At 34.4% G+C, this 19,114-nt stretch overlaps 1 protein-coding gene across 7 annotated transcripts in view; it reads right to left on the bottom strand.

The window, feature by feature from the left end:
• Positions 1-2,673: 2,673 nt before the first annotated feature.
• The window catches only part of LOC145689854 (uncharacterized), a 49,868-nt gene continuing 33,427 nt past the window's right edge, over positions 2,674-19,114 (bottom strand). The window contains exons 1-4 of one of the 7 annotated variants that reach the window (XM_081764175.1): positions 18,592-18,702; positions 14,397-14,475; positions 3,887-4,319; positions 2,674-3,090 (exon numbers count right to left, since the gene is read on the bottom strand). In XM_081764175.1, the coding sequence (XP_081620301.1) occupies positions 3,065-3,090; positions 3,887-4,319; positions 14,397-14,402 (465 nt within the window). In that variant the 5' untranslated portion in view covers positions 14,403-14,475; positions 18,592-18,702 and the 3' untranslated portion in view covers positions 2,674-3,064. Of the gene's footprint in view, positions 3,407-3,886; positions 4,320-14,396; positions 14,476-18,504; positions 19,015-19,114 lie in introns of those variants that run through there. The other 6 variants (XM_081764139.1, XM_081764123.1, XM_081764131.1 and 3 more) reach the window with 6 other exon arrangements.

Below are 19,114 nucleotides of genomic sequence, written 5' to 3' on the forward strand. Positions count from 1 at the left end.
CTTTAAGTGACACGGATGCCTGCTTATACAGGGTCTCAGATAAAAATTTCCTGACACGTCCCTAATTACCTAGGACCTTGGTTCATAGCTTGTTCTTTTCAGAATAGAGCTACCTTCCACACGGCACTACTCGCATCTCTCCATCGTATATATAAAGCGAGTAAATCGGGAAGAAAAGGAATTTTTTAGAAGAAAAATCCCTTTCCTCTGTTTTCTCCATCTGGAGCCGCCTCTGTGTTAACGCAGACAGCAGAAAAAAATTCAGGAAATAGCAACTGGTATGCTGACTGCGTGTACAAAATTCCAGGCTTCTATCTTGAAAAATGAGGACAGGAAAAAATATTTGCCGATGTCTTACGCATATTCCCAGAATATAGCACATGTCTGCTTATACAGGGTCTCAGATAAAAATTTCCTGACACGTCCCTGATTAACCTAGGACCATGGTTCATAGCTCGTTCTCTTCAGAATGGAACTCTCTTTCACATCGTACTTTTTAAAATTTCCCCATCATGTACCAGAGGCGGGAAATTTCCCTGAAAAATCGCATTCCCCCTTGTCGACCCTCTGGACTCCGCTCATGTTAAGGCACAGAGCTGAAAAAAAATATGGTAAATACTAGGGTATACACTGAATGTTTGTACAAAATTTCAATCTTCTAGCTGCAAAAGTAAGTCCGCCAAAAATAATGAACTTAGGTGTAACAAAAAAATATATTTTTCCCCTTATGACGTCATGACCCCGATACAAAAAAAAAAAAACACGAAACATGTTCTACAATGCTTCTATGCTTGAGAATACACAAAAAACCCGAGGTAAAAAGCTGTATTGGTTCGTTTTTAAGCCCCCCCCCCCAAAAAAAAAGACACTGCTCCATGGGAACTATAGTTCCCATAAAATTTAAAAGGGTTAATGGAACCAGCCGCTTAATTACTCCAAAATACATAGCCCTATATAGTGGAACACTTAACTGTTAATATGATCATTCAGAGCCAAAATTTAAGGTTTGAACATGCGAAATGTTCTGTACGGGACTACTGGTATCAATCTCAATTCGAATTTTCTTCAGTTTACATTTTGTGTAAGGAAGGATCCAGGCCTTCAAAATAATAACATTCAATGTCAGGGACTTTACATGGAATAACGATGCCCAGACGATCCCATAGTATCGTCTTTTGGACAAACTGTATATGCTTATAGTGCAGTTTCTCAACCAGGGGATCGTGAAGATAAGCGGAAAAGATAAATGCAACTAAAATTAATACTGGAAAATATTTTTAAATATTACTTTGAATTTAGTTCTGATAGGCATATTTTTTTATAGATTATGTTTAAAAAAAAAAAGGTTTACTAAACAGTTTCAACAGGTGCAAAGTTGTTTATAAAACAAATTAAATGAAGGAGGTACGATATGAAACTGCATATTGAAGCACCTGAAAAATACAAATGAACAAAACCTGCATATTAAAATTGAAAACACTAATCTACTATAGATGTGTTGCATTTGTTGATAAATCAACAATGCACAAATTATTCTGTCGGCAATAAAAGCGATTGCTTTTATTTACGATCCTCTGTTGTTCTTTGCAGAATTATACACGTGTGTATGTGTGAGCGAATAGTCTTTTTCCCAGCAAGCTGGCCACAATGAAGGTAGATTTTTCGTGTGGGATTTTGTTTCCTAAATTTTAAATGTAAACAAGTTGCTTTTAACAGTTTTTGGTGATAATGAACACATACACAACAATGTACCAAATTTATAACAATATGAGGTAACTCAAAGTGGCGGCCTCTCAAAATTTAAAACACTCAATACATTTTTAACAACTGTTTAAGTTTTTAAACCAAAATTAGAAATCATTTTATTTAATTTTTTTTTTTTTTTTTTTTTTTATCATATGACCCCAAAATTAAGGGAGTTATCAAGTTTTAAAATTTTCAAACGGGCTCCATTTTGAAACACTATGACGAATCGGATTCGATATTTGTAATATGAATTAACTGACCAAATTTGGTTTAAATCCATTCGCTTTTAGGGAAGTTACTGCATCCACTATTTAAAAGAAGTGAATTCTACTATTTAATAGAAATAGATGGATATTGCAAAATCTCCGTAATAAGTATATTAAAAATCCCACACAAGCTTATTACCAACCAAATATTGTAAGGGGGTCGCTAGCAAGAGGATGTGATAAAATGGGTGTCGTGACAGGAATTAGGTTAAGAACCACTATTATAGTGTATCAAGCCGACAATCAAACCACTGTTTTCAAGCAATGCACTCTCTACTTCCTAATGAAAAAACCAATTTTACTTGAACTATCGTATGAACTATTGTAAACAAATGTAGATATATAGCCTCAGCTTAATATACTTTACACCTATGTATTCTACCTGAATATCCAACACCAAATGTTTTGGTTATGAAGAGTAAAAAGGAAGAACGAGTGAATTAACATTTTAAAGGTGGTAATAAGGTACACTTAACATTTTTATGTAAAATAAGCTGATGTAATACAGAATATGTACAATAATTTACACTAAGGAAAATTTTATGTTTTGAAGTGGAGCTTATACATAATTTTAATATACCAATTCAATATTGTCTTCAAACAAAAAAAAATAGGGTATTTAAAAATATGTATATCCATTTGCGGGATTGTAAGTAAGAAGTCCGCTTCATAACTGAATTTATTTAAATATAGAAAAATTACACTTCGAAGATGTGTTATCTTCTCTCGCACTTATCTGTCATCACCACTCTAAACGCAAACACACACACATACATACCTATGTATATACACACACATACACACACACGCAAACAGTTCACTGCAAAATACTCACTTCAATCCAATTTCATTTACTAAAAACAATGAGTCCTTTATTAGGTTTACATTGTCAACTCATCATGTCAGAACTAGTTTTTATATTAGTTTGTCTCTGTACTATTAATATTATCACTATGGCAAACTCTGTCCTCCAACAGCTCCAGTCAAAGCAACGCCACGGGTCTTCAGGCCGCTTCTTAATATTTGTAGCACACAATATACGATCGGTGTCGTTAAGAACTCACAATATCTGCAGAACCTACAAAAATTCAAAATTGAAAAGAATTGGCAATCTATGAAACTTTTATAATTATTGCGAAATCACCTTAACAAAACCCCTACCTGTCTCGAAAACACACTTTGACGACTTAATTATTTTTAGTAAGCGTTTTCTAAAAATTTACTTTTTGGGATACCTTTTCATACGAGATTTTATTTTACTTTAATTTTCTAAATCAGCAACTCAAGAACATTTTTCTCTTCACAACTTGATATTTAATTTTTAAAAAACTGTTACTTTTTAATGTTCTTGCAGTGCTTGTATGCTTTTAGTAGCTCTGCGTTCCTAATAATTCCTGCAAGGAAAAGAGAATGAAACAAAATGATAGTCTTACAAAAATACTATATACACACAAAACGTCTGACATCTACATTCACTGTAAATGATAAGAGAGCTATGGTTCTCTCATCGTTTCTGACATACGTATCGAGAAACTTTATGTAATATATATTATTTACAGTAATAATTAATGCCACACTGCTGTGTTGGATTCACTTAAAAACTTCTCGAGATGCAAGCTAATATATCTATCTACTAATGAAAAAAGACGTAAAAAATATATTTGGGGAGGAATCATTTGCCATGCAATATCAAAATATTCAACTAGAAATATGTAGAGTAGGGCTCATGCATGTTTGCACACCCTACAAAATTTAAACAACAAAATAATATGATCAAACAGCACATGTGAGAGTCGATAGCGATTTTTTTTTTCTTATGAAAATGGGCCAAAAATTAAGAAAACGTAAGGCTGCACTACAACTTTCTCACTCACAAGTGACAACTTTAATATAAGCACAATTATGATCATCTGCACATACTACGTTGTTCTGTTGATGCTGATTGTGTTGAGGTACTTGCTGCATCTGAGAGCACGGGTTTGTATTCTGTTGCATACACTGCGTCTGTGGATCCACAATCATCGTCGACGGAAGGAGTTGATTAAGAAGTCCTTTATACAACACTTGGTGTATCAAATTTTCAGCATACAATCGTTGCATTTTTTCCATTTCACGTAATTTAAAGGTTACAGTCTTGCCAAACGTATCACAAGGATCCATTGTGTCTGCCATATGAATTATTTTGCTTGTTTCATACGTAGGAATTTCTTGTATAAATCTCTTTTTCGGTTTCGGAATCGGAATATACTTTTTCTCTTGCTTCGGAACTGGTGGCTGCGGCGCTGGTGCTGATGTTTCTTCCTGGTTCTGCCAAAAAAGAAACAAAAGTAAAACTCATTTTAATAATAAACTTATTTTGTATTCCTTATATAGACTTTACAAAAATAAAATCAATTATTATCACACAAAATAAATGCAGTAATTTATAAAATATACATAACAGAAGTTACTCTTCAGTTAACCAATTAGCATTGCCTTCACTAATCACATTGTCTTGTATCTACAAAGACAAATTATTATCAAAGACAAAGACAACGACAACGACATAAGTACTGTGAATTCGACGTGTCCCTTCACTAACAGCATGGACGAAAACAGTCAAGCACACTTACGAGTAAAGACTTTACTGTGCATTTGTTCTAGTGGATTTAATCTTAAGGAGAGAGCCAGGGATTTTAAATACTTAACACCTATAAACTAGGCTTTTCGGTCCTTTAAACGCTTACTCGGGTATATGAAGTACAGTGATAAACAGTTGGTTGATTAAGAGTTTAGTGCCCTTTTCAGACACCGAGGCAATATGAAACGCGTACCTACAATTTAAGGTGGAATCCGGACCATCGTAATGCGTTCAAATTTCAAACGTTTCCCACAGAGAATCGAATCCACGACCCCGTGCAACAAAGGTGCGCCCGCTGTCCACTGGACTAGCGGGGAAGGCATATATAGACAGTATTCACATTTCAAACACATGCTCAACTTTTTACAGTAATTAACACTAATTTGCATATGAAGTATGTTATTAAGGGTCCTCAGTACAGCGAAATTAAACTACTGCTAAATTTAGATTTTTCTGTAATATCTTCAAAACAAATAAAAATATTTGAAAAGCAGAAAAGTAGTGAACTAGACAATACGATTTTGCATGTGATATCTTCACCACAATTCACCTATCTGTTTTTGGTGTACCTCTATCTACAGTAGCAAATAGAAAGCAGATAGACGAATTGTAATAACGGTATCACATGCAAAATAATATTGTTTAGTTCACTACGTTTCTGGTTTTCAAATATTTTTGTTTTGAATATATTACAGAAAAACTCTAAAATTAGTGGTAGTTTAATTTTGCTGTAGTGAAGATCCTTAATAATGGGTCTGAATAAAAAAAAAAAAAAAAAAGTGTCGGATTTACATTTCTACTACGCAATTACAATATAATTATCAATATGGTTAATAATTTTTACGAAGGCAGTGCTTTTCAGATCGTTTAATACTAAGTAATTTGGCATTCCATCTACGAAGTAATTATTGCTAGGTGGTAGGATTACCAATGTTGTGAATAACCTAGTTAAAAAATCAGTCCAATGGTTTTATTGGGCAAAACTGGGTTTCATTAAATTTTGTACCTATACTTTTAAGCACTCATGTTTTATTGTACACATGAAACTATGGAATTTCGTTGTGGAGTGGCGATTGGACACCTCTGGCGCGGGTTTCTGGTTTGATCCCACCTCACGCTCTCCAATTTCGTCCCACTTTCGACATGTCACAATTATCATCCATCTCATCACCACAATCTCCTTTAGCCTCGATGCAATACCAATAAGACATTGAACTTTATAAAAAAAGAAAAGAAAAAAGTCGCACACGGGAATTCTTGAAGCCCCATCTGCGTTTCCTGGGACATAATGCACCATTGACACTAATTTCCATTTCAATATCTAAAAAGAAGGAAGTAAAATGGTTTTGTACAGTAACAAAGAGGAGGTAATTCTCTACAATAGAGAGTAAGAATAAAATCTATTGCACTCAGAATTCAAATTTCTAAGCCAGCCATCCTGACTGAAGATTCCTTTAGTTTCTCTATATTGGGATAGTACCTCAAGTTCAGAAGTATTATATATATATATATATATATATATATATATATATATATATATATATATATATATATATATATATATATATATATATATATATATATAAAATGGCTTTATTACATGAAACTCTCAGACTTTCTGGAAGAACTGAAATGTTGGAAATAGCTTTTTAAAAATGAATTTTCAATTGCCAATTAAATGGCCTTCTGTAACATACGACAATTGTAATAAAGTCCCATACTCTACCTGATACGCACGCAGAATTCAGGAGTTTCACGATCTCTTTGCAGTTAGTGTTAAGAAGACAGAGGTATATCTTTAATAATTTCTTTTTTCAAAGTAAGTGAAGCGTTTTCGATTTGTAATTAACTGACATGGAGAAAGACATTTTATAATTTGTTTGTACTAATACGTGAGTATATACCACAAAAACAAAAAGAATGTAGTCGCATTGATTTTCATTCCAGACTAACTGAAATAGTCCGTTCTTTACATGGGAAGAATTTGGTTCATGAAAAATATTTGAGCCTCCTCTCTCCCTTACGATACGCATATTGATGAAAGTGCAATAATGAAAACCACGCCATAAATTTTAAATCCGCTTCTCTCCTGGGACACACCCTTTAAGTAAAGTAAAATTATACAAACCTAGTTCGAGATAGGTACTATGTTCAAAAACTCGTTTCAAATTATTCAACCATTTCTCCATGATGCGATCTCCAACATCAACCAATATAAACTTACATGTGAAGAAACAAATAACGGCAAATTCCCCCCTTCTCCCTTAACAGGGAAATTCTTAGAAACGGGGCGAGACGCGTCCGTTTATTTTTAACAAGGAGTTTAAATACTGAGTTTCATCTTCTGAACTTAACCAGCTCATGAGATACTGTATTTCTGGCTGAAATGTTAAACCCCCCTTTACTTCATTCGATGCGCCTTTGAATCAAAATAATGTTATAAAATCTCAGCTCCAGATAGGTACTAACCTTATGTTCCAAAATTCATTTCAAACTGTGCCTCGTGATGCGATCACAAACAACAGGCAACATCGCTTTCAATGTAACAAAAGAAACAAATTCCCCCTTCCTCTTGTAAAACGTGAATTCTCAAAAAATGCTGGGCCACAAGTCCACTTATTATTAATGAAGAGTTTATATACCAACCCTTATTTTCCTAATTTGACAGCTTCATGAGATACTAAATTTTTCACATAATTTTGATCCTCTGCTTCCCCTTCCCTTAGAATACGCATTTAAATCACAGTTACATGATAAAAATCCAGTTCGAGATACATGGTATCTACATCCGAAGATTCATTTCAAACGGATTGCTCATTATTCCCAATTTCGTAGCAGTTACTTGCATTGGTATCAATAAAAGGAGAACTGAGCACTACTTGTCTCGGCTGACCTCGGAGAAGCCCCTCCCTTTGAGAGCAATCACACCTTTATTCTCGAGCTGAGTGACTACTCCACGTTTGGTATCAATAAAATTCTGAGACTGCTCTGTAGTGCGAGTAACATCTCCAAATATGTGGAGCAAGCTCAGTAGGTGACTCCGTGCGAAATATTGCAGAGTATATGATTGTTTTTCAGCGTAGAAAAACTTAGAAATTGCACACAAATGTTGATTACAAAAAACATCATAGGTTCATGAAAGAAAATGTAGAGTGATTAGCACAACATTTTTTAGGACAATCAACCGAAAGACGGAGTGGCGCACTACGTAATGAGGAAAAGAGCAGGTTTTCTTGCGTTACGTGAGTGATCCGGAATTCCAGATCGGAGTGTCAGAAGATTCTGGTGTGGCTCAAAGTACTGTGTCTATGACTATACAAATGTAATGGATTTGATTATTGCGAAATCTGAAAACTGGATTGTTTTCAGCAAGTGTGCGTAATATGCAAACAGCAAAGGCAAAGTGGCAAGAACAATATACATTTCCGAATGCTATCGGAGCTCTTGACTATACACACGTGGCAATGAATCAATCTAGTATTTTGGAGAAGGATAGTTTAATAGGAAGGTAGTAATAAAATTATTTATTACTAGAAGTAATAAAATTATTTATTAAGGCTTTAAATACTAGGGAAGGGGGGGAATATTAATGCTTCCTCCCAAGTTAGGGTGTCATCATAAGGGAAAGGTTGTAAAGCATTGGTTTAGAGAAATGCGCAGTACCTTGTAAGTAAGGCTCAAAAGTACGATAATTGCGTTAGTGTTTCAAATGTATGATATATTTATCGGTTGAGACAAAATATTTTCTCGAGTTTGAGCTGGGAGAGAATTCACATATGTGATCACTCAAGAAACATACAAAATCCTCACCACTGAACGGGGTGGATTGATTTAAATCACTTGATTTTTTAAATAAAAATCGTTGATTTAAATCAAATTCTGAAATAAAATAATTTAAAGTGAAAATAAGTAGAATCCAGTTTCTGTTCTGTTATTTCGGTTACGGAAGTTAATAATCATAATACAACAATGAGACTCAAATGTACAGTATGTACAGCATGGTATGAAAACAAGTGTCATCTATAGGATGATTAGGGAAAATCCCGTTTTGAACGGGTAACGGAGCAATAGTGCTTTCTTCTCTTCGTAACAATGGGTTTGGGTTTTTAAATCGTTAACTATTCCAACGCGGAAATCACCATCAACATTTAAGACGATAATTCTTTCGCGTGTGAGTCTGCTTGTTTGTTCCCAGATAATAGGGCGTATTCAGAGGATCTGCTCTCCGATTTTTTTTTTTAAAGATTTATAACTTTAGGCTAAATTTATGTATTTCGTGCCTCAAGCTAGTTCCAATTTTTTTAAAAATATGCCCCTACCAAATATCAGTAACTTTTGTGAAAAAAAAGTGACATTTTGATAAACGTTGCTATACTTTTTCCTTAATGCTTAACCTTTAGAATTATATTATCTATTTTTATTTTATTAAAAATCGAATCTTCATCACTCGATTAAAAAAGTACCAATAAAACTTTTTACTTAGTTTTTTTTCCCCCAAGACTGAAGGATTTGTAGAACATGTTACATATGCTTTCACGCCCTTCTGCATCGAGACATAGTGTGTAATGACATCATAAATTTAAAAAATATATTTTTGTTATGCCTATTATTCTTATTTTTTGGCAGGCTTACATTTTGTATTCAAAAGACTGAAGTTTTGCACACTCGTTCAGTGCACCCCTTAGTATTTTTCAGATGTTTTCAGATCTCTGCGTGAAAACAGGGGGGGGGGGGTCCAGAGGGGAAAATTAAAAAAAAGGATATTTTTAACGAAACAGCTTTCTCCGCAATTCAGATGGAGACATATGAATGATACCGTTTGAAAGGCTGTTCTATTCTGAAGAGAATGACGTACGAAGCATGCTCCTAGGATAAATAGGGATGTTTCAGGAAACTGTTACCTGAGATCCTGTTTTATACGGGAATCCGGGGTATTTGGGGGATATTATTTTTCGCGGGCTTACTTTTGCACCTAGAAGATTGAAATTTTGCAGATTTATTCAATGCACCCCTTAGTATTTTTCAGTGTTTCAGATCTCTACCTTAAAACAGGGGGTTGGTCCAGAGAGGTAAAAAGTAAAAAGAAGAATATTTTTAACAGAAAATCCCTTTTTTCGTGATTTTTCCACCCCAGATACACGATGGAGACATTTGAATGGTACGATTGAAAATCTTTTTTATTCTGAAGAGAATAATGTACAAATCACGACCCTAGGATAAATAGAGATGTCTGAGGAAATTTTTATACTACATGCGGGTTATTGGGGCATTGTGGGGATATTCTTAGCTCATTGTTAAAATTTTCCCCGCCCTTACTATTCAAGATAGCTTGAAATCTTATACACACATTTAGTACACCCCTTAGTATTTCCCAGTTGATTTTGAGATATGTGCGGAGTCCGGAGGGAATCAAATATTTGAAAAAATCGGAAAAATCCCATTTTCTCTCGAAATTTCCCGCTTCAGGGACATGATAGGGAAATGTGAATGTTACTGTTTCAAAGGCTGTTCTATTCTGAAGAGAATGAGTATGAACCATGATCCTAGGATAAATACAGATGATGATGTAGCTGTTTGATTGAAAGTCCAAAATTTTCCTTTAAAAAAAAAGCCACAATTTAAAAGGGTTAAGAAACATGGTTTGGGATTAACAGAGGTTAACAATTGGGGATTCATTCAAAATTCAAACCTAATACTTTCACTTAAATGGCATAATTAGCATTTAATTCTAATTCCTAATGCTTTTTCTTCAGTTCGGACTTGTAATTTACGAGAAAGGTTTGATTTAAATCAAAAAATTGATTTAAATAATAAAAAAAATCAACAAAAATGATTTTTTTCCACCCTGCCACTGACGTAGTGGCTACCATGTATATCTTTGGTACACGTGATCCCGGGTTCGATTCTCGATGGGAAAGCATAAAAAATTAATTTTGCAATCATTTACTTTCATTAATCATCCGCCTCCCATAGCATAAAGGATATATAGGTGGGATGTGAAACTAAAAAACATTTATTTTTGTTTTTGAGGAATGTGAATCCTTTGGGGAGAAAGGGAAGTGAAGAAACTCTCAGTGCATTTTTTAAAGTATTCTGGAATTGGAAAGCTTGCCTTCCGCGATTAACTTCTAAAATTTGATTGGAGTTTATCTTTCTTTTAAAATCATTAACGAAATTCAGTCGTTTCATGTGGAGTTCGATTAACTAGAACATGAGCGTACGAGTGGTGTAAGCGTAACAATCCTTGTTTTATCATATTACAATTCACAACTTTTGTTTATGAGAACAGAAATTCACCATGGGCACCTTCTGAATTTATCTCTGGTTCTAGCAATCAAGTGACAAACAATTAACTCTATTACCCGTTCTGACACGATGTAATTTCGAAACTTGGGAGCCTAGTGTTATCTTTGCGTTGGTCTTTATAGGTATAATAACGGTAACCAGCTTTTCAATTGAACATATTTTTAATGGCATTTGTTGACTGACTGAGGGACTGAGTTTAGTCTGAAAGCACAAGGTGTCTATAGCTTAAACATATCAGATATACACTTTGATTAAAGCAAATCTGATTAATGCAAATCGCTTTTAATATATAACAGTGATTTGCATTGGTCAGATTTCGGTTTTAATTAAAGCAAAGAAGTTCCAAAGCTAGAATGAACGGCAATCAATCAGTTGTACGGTTTCGTTTAATAAAACATGCCTCCTCGCTTCTGTAAAAGTCCTGAACTGTTATCCACAATTAGAAATCAATCAAAAGTATATCGTCTTTAACCAGTTGTGATCTTTATTTAAAGTCAAAGTGTTAAAATGTGCCGTGCCGCATCGGTTGGAAGAGAATGAGTGACTAGATGCTATTTTTTTTTTAACGTATTTATGTATCTGGGATTGTATGAATACATCTTTACTTATTTTCGTTTTATGCCGGTACGTTCAGATACATGATGCATTCAGTAATTCTTCTATTTTAATAACTGATTTCAAATTCTATTGCACTTGTCCGGCAGATAAAGTATTTTGATCATAGTAAAACGATGATCATAATTCCATATGATTATTGTAATATATATATATATATATATATATATATATATATTCTATGCGATAGCATATTTGTAGTTACGGAATACTTTTCCTTCCCCCCCCCCTCTCTCTCTCTCTCTGTGTGTTGAAGAAAACGAAATGAACCGTGTATTTCGCCTAGTTAAGACAAACGTGACATCACTAGCCACGAACTTCGAAAGGGAAACTGAACACAAGAGGTTTTGTTCTTTCGACGGCAGGCATATAAACGACTTACTACTGACAAGTTTAAATAATCGCGGTTGGCAATACACTTGCGCATGCGTAGTATTCAAAGATCTCTATTTTGTCTGACTCACTCGGAAGGTAACGACTTCAAAATTAGCCTGCACGATGTCTACACAAAGTCAAAAAATACCCGACTGGACCGAGACTTGAATCTGGAATCTTCGGCATACTAGCGTTAACCACTCCGCTACCCTGTCCGCTCCTTGACGTTATACACTCCCTTTCTCTCAAAATCAGTGTTCATTCACTTAGATCATATGGTGTGTACAACTTCTTTTGTGCTTATACAATCATCTACGTGCGCCAAAGGAGATGCAAGGGCTCGGCGGCTTTTTTGAAAGAAAAAATCGTTTTTTTTTCTGCTTCGCTTTTTTTCTTGGGAAATTTTGGACTTTTTTCAAAATTTTGCTTTAAATTGATAAAGCATACTTTGTTTCGCTTCTCTACAGCACAAGAATTCATTTCAGTAGTGGTTGATGTAGATAATAATATAGAACCTCTAAAATAAACCATTATTTTCGAAAAGATTCTTTTTAAATTCTTAACATATTTACATTATGAATTCAAACATAAAAAAATAAATACCTAGCAAAATTGTTTGTAGTATTTTTACTTCAAAATATCACACACCCTCTTTTTGAAACAAAAAATAAAACACGAGAGAAATACATTTATATGATAATCTTAAAAGCTGCACATCAAGAGCTTGGTTTCGGGTGGTTCTGTACAATTTTGAAATTTTTAAGTTTTGACTTTCATAAAAAGAATAAATAAAATAAAATAAAAATAAAAACTATGGAATACATTTAAGAAGAGTGGAAAGAATCAATCACTGTTCCAATTCACAAGAAAGGCGACAAAACTGAATGTAATAATTATCGAGGCATTTCACTTAACATTCTATTAACAGGACTGATTCCATACGTAGATAAAATTATTGGAGATTATCAATGTGGATTTTGGGAAACCGATCAACTACCGACCAGATATTTACTATTCGATAAATACTGGAAAAGAAATGGGAATATATTACCCAGTACACCAGCTGTTTATTGGGTTTAAAAAGGCTTACGACTCGGATAGGAGGGAAACAGTAAAAATTCTTACAGAATTCGGAATACCGAAAAAGCTAGTTAGATTAATTAAAATGTGTTTAAATGAATCCCAAAGTAAAGTCCGAGCAGAAAAATTCTTGTCCATGACCTTCCACGTCGAGAATGCCTGAAACAAGGAGATGCGTTATCGTCATTATTGTTCAGCTTTGTTCCGGAGTACGCTATAAGGAGAATTAAAGATTGCAACCAGGCCCTACAACTCAATTGTATTCACCACGTTACGGCATATGCTGATGATGTAAATTTAATAGGGGGTGATAGGAGAACAATAGAAAGAAATGCAGAGTCCTTATTAAACGCTTGCAGCAACATTGGTTTAGAAGTAAATGCAGAGAAAACTAAATACATGGAAGTGCGTCGGGACCGGAATACAGCAAATTATGGATGCGTTAAAATATTAAATAATACTTTTGATAAAGTGGATAGTTTCAAATATCTAGGATCAATATTAACAGAGGAAAATCATATTCACGGAGAAATTAAATGTCGGCTAAAAGCAGGGAATTCATGTCATTATTCAGTTAAAAATCTCTTGTCGTCCCGAATTCTGTCGAGGAATTTGAAGCTTAAAATATAAAAACGATAATCATGCCTGTTGTGTTTTATGGTTGTGAAAAATGGTCGCTTGAGGGAAGAACGCAGACTGAAAGTATTTGAAAATCAAATCCTGAGACGAATATTCGAACCCAAGAGGAACGGGAATGAGGGAAACTTCGTAACGAAGAACTGCATAATTTATACGGTTTAGCAAACATCGTTACGGTCATCAAGTCTGGGAGGCTCAGGTGGGCAGGTCATGCAGCCAGAATGGAAGAAGGTAGGAACGTTTTCAAAGTTTTAACTGGAAATCCAATCGGAAAACGTCCATTAGGAAGACTTAGGCGCAGATGGGAGGACAATATTAAAATGGATCTCGCAGAAATAGAAATACAAAGTAAAAACTGGATCCAGTTGGCTAAGGATAGAAGTCAGTGGAGAGCTTTTGTAAACCCAGCACTGAACCTCCGGGTTCCACAGGCCATAGAACTAGTTAGAGTCATGGAGACAAAACATGGTTTGACTCAGGAAGCATTGGTATGACCCTGACAAATGTATGCTGCCTCTGGTGAACCCGGGCTGCAATCCCTGTATGAAAAGGCCACTATGGTTTCACACTAATATACTTTACATTAACAAAACAAAACAAAAAAAAAAAAAAAAAAAATCAAGTACGTAAGTGTGTTGTAATGTTGTGGGCGTTCAGCAAAACGTAGTCACTGTGAGAAGAAAGAAGGTGAAAAAAATGGAAACCTCAGCATTAGATTTTTCAAATAACAAAAAGAAATATATATTTACAGGCATTTTTGTTGTAATTCCCCAGTACTTCACTTAGACTAGATGGAGGTGATTTTATGTGGACCAGTACAATCATTTTCTAGAAAAATAAAATTAGAGAAAGAACAGCTGAAATTAAAAATCTGGGGACTCATCAAATAACAAGGTTTAACATCTGTTAGTTTGGCGAAAAGCATTTGCTGTATTTTCCGTTTTTAGGCAGCCAACTCTGATCTAGTTACTGCGTTCAGCTCTGAAAAGTTCACGTCCTGATCCAAATAGTACGGTGTAGCCTACGAATTCACTACACACACAAAAATTTACCTTAATTCATTACAGTTAATTTAACACAAATTACATCTTAACGTGAATATGTATGCAGTTGGTGGACAGATGTCAAGAAACAGAGTCTTAGAATGTCATAGCATACCAAGAAAACCTATTATTTTGTGCCCCCTGAAATCTTCATCTGCACGTAAGTTTCTAAGACACTACTGTTATTCTGCAAATTAATGACTTTTACCTGTAATTTTCGAAAAAGTGACCCGAGAATTCTTAATTTGCACAGACAAAAGTTTTCTTTTTGAACATCAGGTTAATGGATACTACCTATTGCTGTCAGAAAGATCATGAAAGTTACATTACCATTTAATTATTTAATTAAATGTCTTTTGATGTAGAATATTTAACTGGCTACACACCACGCACTTACGGTATGCGAACACCAAAAATATCACTATCATCAACTACAAGAACAAACCATCATATTCGAAAACGAAAACAAATCTTTCTTTATGCGCACACTTCGAGGGAGCTCATGTGGTTCGGATCCCACACGTTGAGCTGTAAGTCCAGGTCTCATATAGGCATGCTGTTTAAAGGGACGTTAAACAACCCATATCAAACGTGCACACTAATTTAATGTGCCATAAGATCACATAGCCCTTCTGCTTATATTTGCTCTGATGCAATACTAGTTTGCACTGACCACCTAGCACAATCGTGTTTTTTTCGCATTTGTAGACACACTCGCACAGAGTTAAATGCTGGTTAGTAAGTCCAGACACGAAACCTAACATAAATATTTTGAGCGTACTTTGCGGCACAAAGGTTCTTGCATCAAACATGCCTTATCAGTAAAGATAAAACGCCATCTGTAGCAAAATACTTATAAACCAGTCCTACTTTTCGATGCACATGAAGACGAACAGAAGCAAACATGTCAAGTACTCATTTAATTTTACCAGTAAATCTTCCATGTTATTGTGTCTTTAAACATAACTACTTAAAATGCGTATTCAGAATGAGTATAAACATCAGTAGTTCCAAAAGATTTATACCACTGAAGTACGAGCAGGCCCAAAATCTGAACAAAAATCAATGCTAAGAGCAAACCCTACTAATTAACTCAACATATAGGCCTACCGTATTTACCAGATGATAAGACGACACCCCTATTTTGAAGAAGTTTCTTAAGAATTTTCTCACTTTTAACAAATTCTGAACCATCGAGTTTACGATTTGTTTTACTGATAAAAAATATCTTAACCTCCTCCGTGGCAAATTTACGTTTTCTTTTTACACTCATTGAAGAAAAATGTACACTCATGTCCAAAATGATTATCGCATATCCATAACAGTCTTGTTGCGCGAACATAATTGAATAATTATATCGCATGGTACTTTTAATAGTTAGTATGTGTATAATCGGGAAATGTATATTTGTGGTAAATTTCATAGAAAAAAATATAAATACGAAAATTAGAATAAGTATAGCAAAATATAGCTAAATGGACAATAAAAGTTTTTTTCGTTATATTGTTGGTATTTACAGCTCTTTTGACATAAAAGTTGTCACATATATATATCTCTGCCGTTTATACACATAGTAGGAGCGTTAAAAGTACAATGCGATATCATTATCCAATTATATTCGCACAACAAATCTATTATAGATATGCGACAATCATTCTGGACATGAGTACATTTTGAAAAGTATATGTAGATGTATATATTTTTAAAAGTTTCATTATAAAGTATTTAAGGGTCCCAATAAATGTTATAACGTATAATAATTTTATCTCAAATAAATCAATAAGTATCCCTAAAGCATATCAAAGTTTGATGTATAACATACTGTACAAATCCACAGAGGAGGTTAAGTTAGGGTTAAGTTTAAAGATGCCCCTCAGTTTTTTTATAAAAATTAGGAAAATTTACAGGAGAAATGAGGTAAGAAATGATGATTTGGAGTTCTTATGTGATGTTTAGGTGTGTAAGTTTGGCAGTAAAGTTGTTTAATACGAGAAAAAGATATGTAGAAGTGGGTACTATTTGCAAGACGCGGAAGGTTTCGATGCTTTAACAGCATCGTAGTCATAGTGGATGGCGAATCGGTGTGTTGAACGTGATATGGACAATGTTTAGCAGAAGGAATCCAGCAATTTTTTTTTTTTTTTTTTTTTAATGTTACAATTTCGGTAGTTTCTGTTCACATTAGGGTAGTTTCGGTGAGGTTAGGTTAGTTATGTTAGATTATATTAGTGTAGAGGTCCAGCATAATCTTCGAAAAAAATATACAATCTCGCTTATTTCTATTAATATTAGGTTAGTTCATGTTACTTTAGTTTAGGTTAGGTTATGTTAGATCCATGTATTTGTATCTTCCATTTCTTCCGTAAATTTTGTATTTTTCATGTTTCTGGACCCCTTCTGCTAAATCTTTACCAGTGATATTTCCGCATTGAGTTTTACAGAATTATACAACAATAATGAAGAGATTCTATTAAATGTTTATCAGAACCACAGATTACTGAATTTAAGTAATAAATTAAGCTTTTATGAGAACTGGGTCTAGCCACTGTTCTAGTCTCTAAAGTCTTACCGGGTAAGCAAAGCTAACAAACCAGCCTTACCTATCAATTTTTAATGTTTTAACTAATTTTTTGGGGTTTCACACTGGAGGGACACCTCTAAAGTTAAGCCTTAAGTTACTGTACATCAAAAAGTTAACTGATGTAAACTCATGCCAATTATTAGTTGCATCAACTACAGAAATAAAAGAACAAATAACGATAAAATATAATACCGTAAATACAGTAGTCGGGTTAAGTTCCAAAGTTGGTCATCCGTTTATAGCAAAATTTTGAAAATTTACCGGGGAGAAAGGAATAATTTGCTTGTTTGTGAGCTTGATAATGTATAAGGAGGGTGAAAGTTTCGTTTATTTTCTTATGTAAACGGTTCTAAACATGGAATTATTTAGCAAGCGGAGGGAACTACTTGGCGCAAGGGTACTTCATGGTAGGATTATGGAAATGTAATGAGCATTTGTTTTGTAAACATTTCTGGTCATAATCAGGAAAATCTATTAAAGTAAGTAAAAGTCATGGCTTAATAAATATAAAAATAAATTGTAGAAAATGCGGTAAACACACTGTAAAGAAACGTGGAGAAAGTTATACTTGTCAATGTAATGGCAACATAACCAACATTGCGGCAAGATTCTAGAACACAGGTCTCTCTTCCCATTTAGCTGTAATAAAGACAGAAAACAATGTGCCCTGCGGGGCTCTAACCCGCCTTCACTCGCTCGGCAATACTATTTGAATTAAATATTAAACTTCGGTACAAAAGGAACCAATTATTACACTTTTAGCCAAAAACTAGGCGGATGACCAACTTCGGAATAAATGAACAGTAGTTTACATTAGATACATTTTTACTTTGACCTTTTCTTTTTTCGTGAAAAAAAAAAAAAAAACCAATGAGTACAAGAATGGGAATATTACAGGTTAGTTTATTCTAATGTTCCGTATGAGCTACTTCACGATCTAACAACATTGACTTCATCCCTTAGTTTTCGAATAATTATGTCGAAAAAAAGTATTCAGTTAAGTTCCGCGACCTTTTCAACATTACGGTTTGGCCTGGTGAGGCTTGTCGGTACACCAAGAAACTCCGTCTTATAGTCGGGTAAATACGGTAAATAATGAACTGGATAAACAACTCGACTACCAACACAATTAATACACTGAGTAAACAACTCTGACTACCACTTCATAATTACATGTTTATAAAACAGACTCTGCGGTACCATTATTTGGGGTATAAAGAAGTTTCTACGTACAAGGGTTAAGCCTAGGTAAACAATAACGTCGTCTGTAATATCCCCGTCATCGGATTGTTCAGAACCAGAGGTACGTGGTTGAGTTACCTGCGGTTCCGCTTGTACTTCGATTATATGCACATCTTCTTCTTGTAGGTTTGTAGTATCAGCTAGTGGCTGTTTCAAATCAACCTCTGGATGCCTATTTCTCACATGTCGTGATAAGTTTGCTGTCGATCCACCGTGATATGATATCGAATTCGAACATATATGACACTGCGCTCTACCAGGTATTAGTTCCGTGTAATAATTCCATATTATACTTCTCTTCCTACTTCCTTTCTTTTCACCTTCCATCTTCTGTTGAACTCAATTTAGTTTCTGTATTTTCACAACTAAATTACTGTTTATTCCGAGGAATAACAAATTAATTAACTCAAAAATATTAATAGTCACTGCTCAGTACTTATAGATTCGTTCAAAATGTCCGAATCAACGAACCAAGACGACTAAGATGGCGGATTAACTCAGATAAAATATAAAACGTGAGAATCGAATCATCGAACATCGAACGGTTCGTTCAAAGAAACGAATCGATTGTCGACCGATAGTTAATATATTGATCTATATT

The sequence above is a fragment of the Thermobia domestica genome, chromosome 1 (genome assembly GCF_964235325.1).
Source record: "Thermobia domestica chromosome 1, izTheDome1.hap1.1, whole genome shotgun sequence".
Classification (NCBI taxonomy): domain Eukaryota; kingdom Metazoa; phylum Arthropoda; class Insecta; order Zygentoma; family Lepismatidae; genus Thermobia; species Thermobia domestica.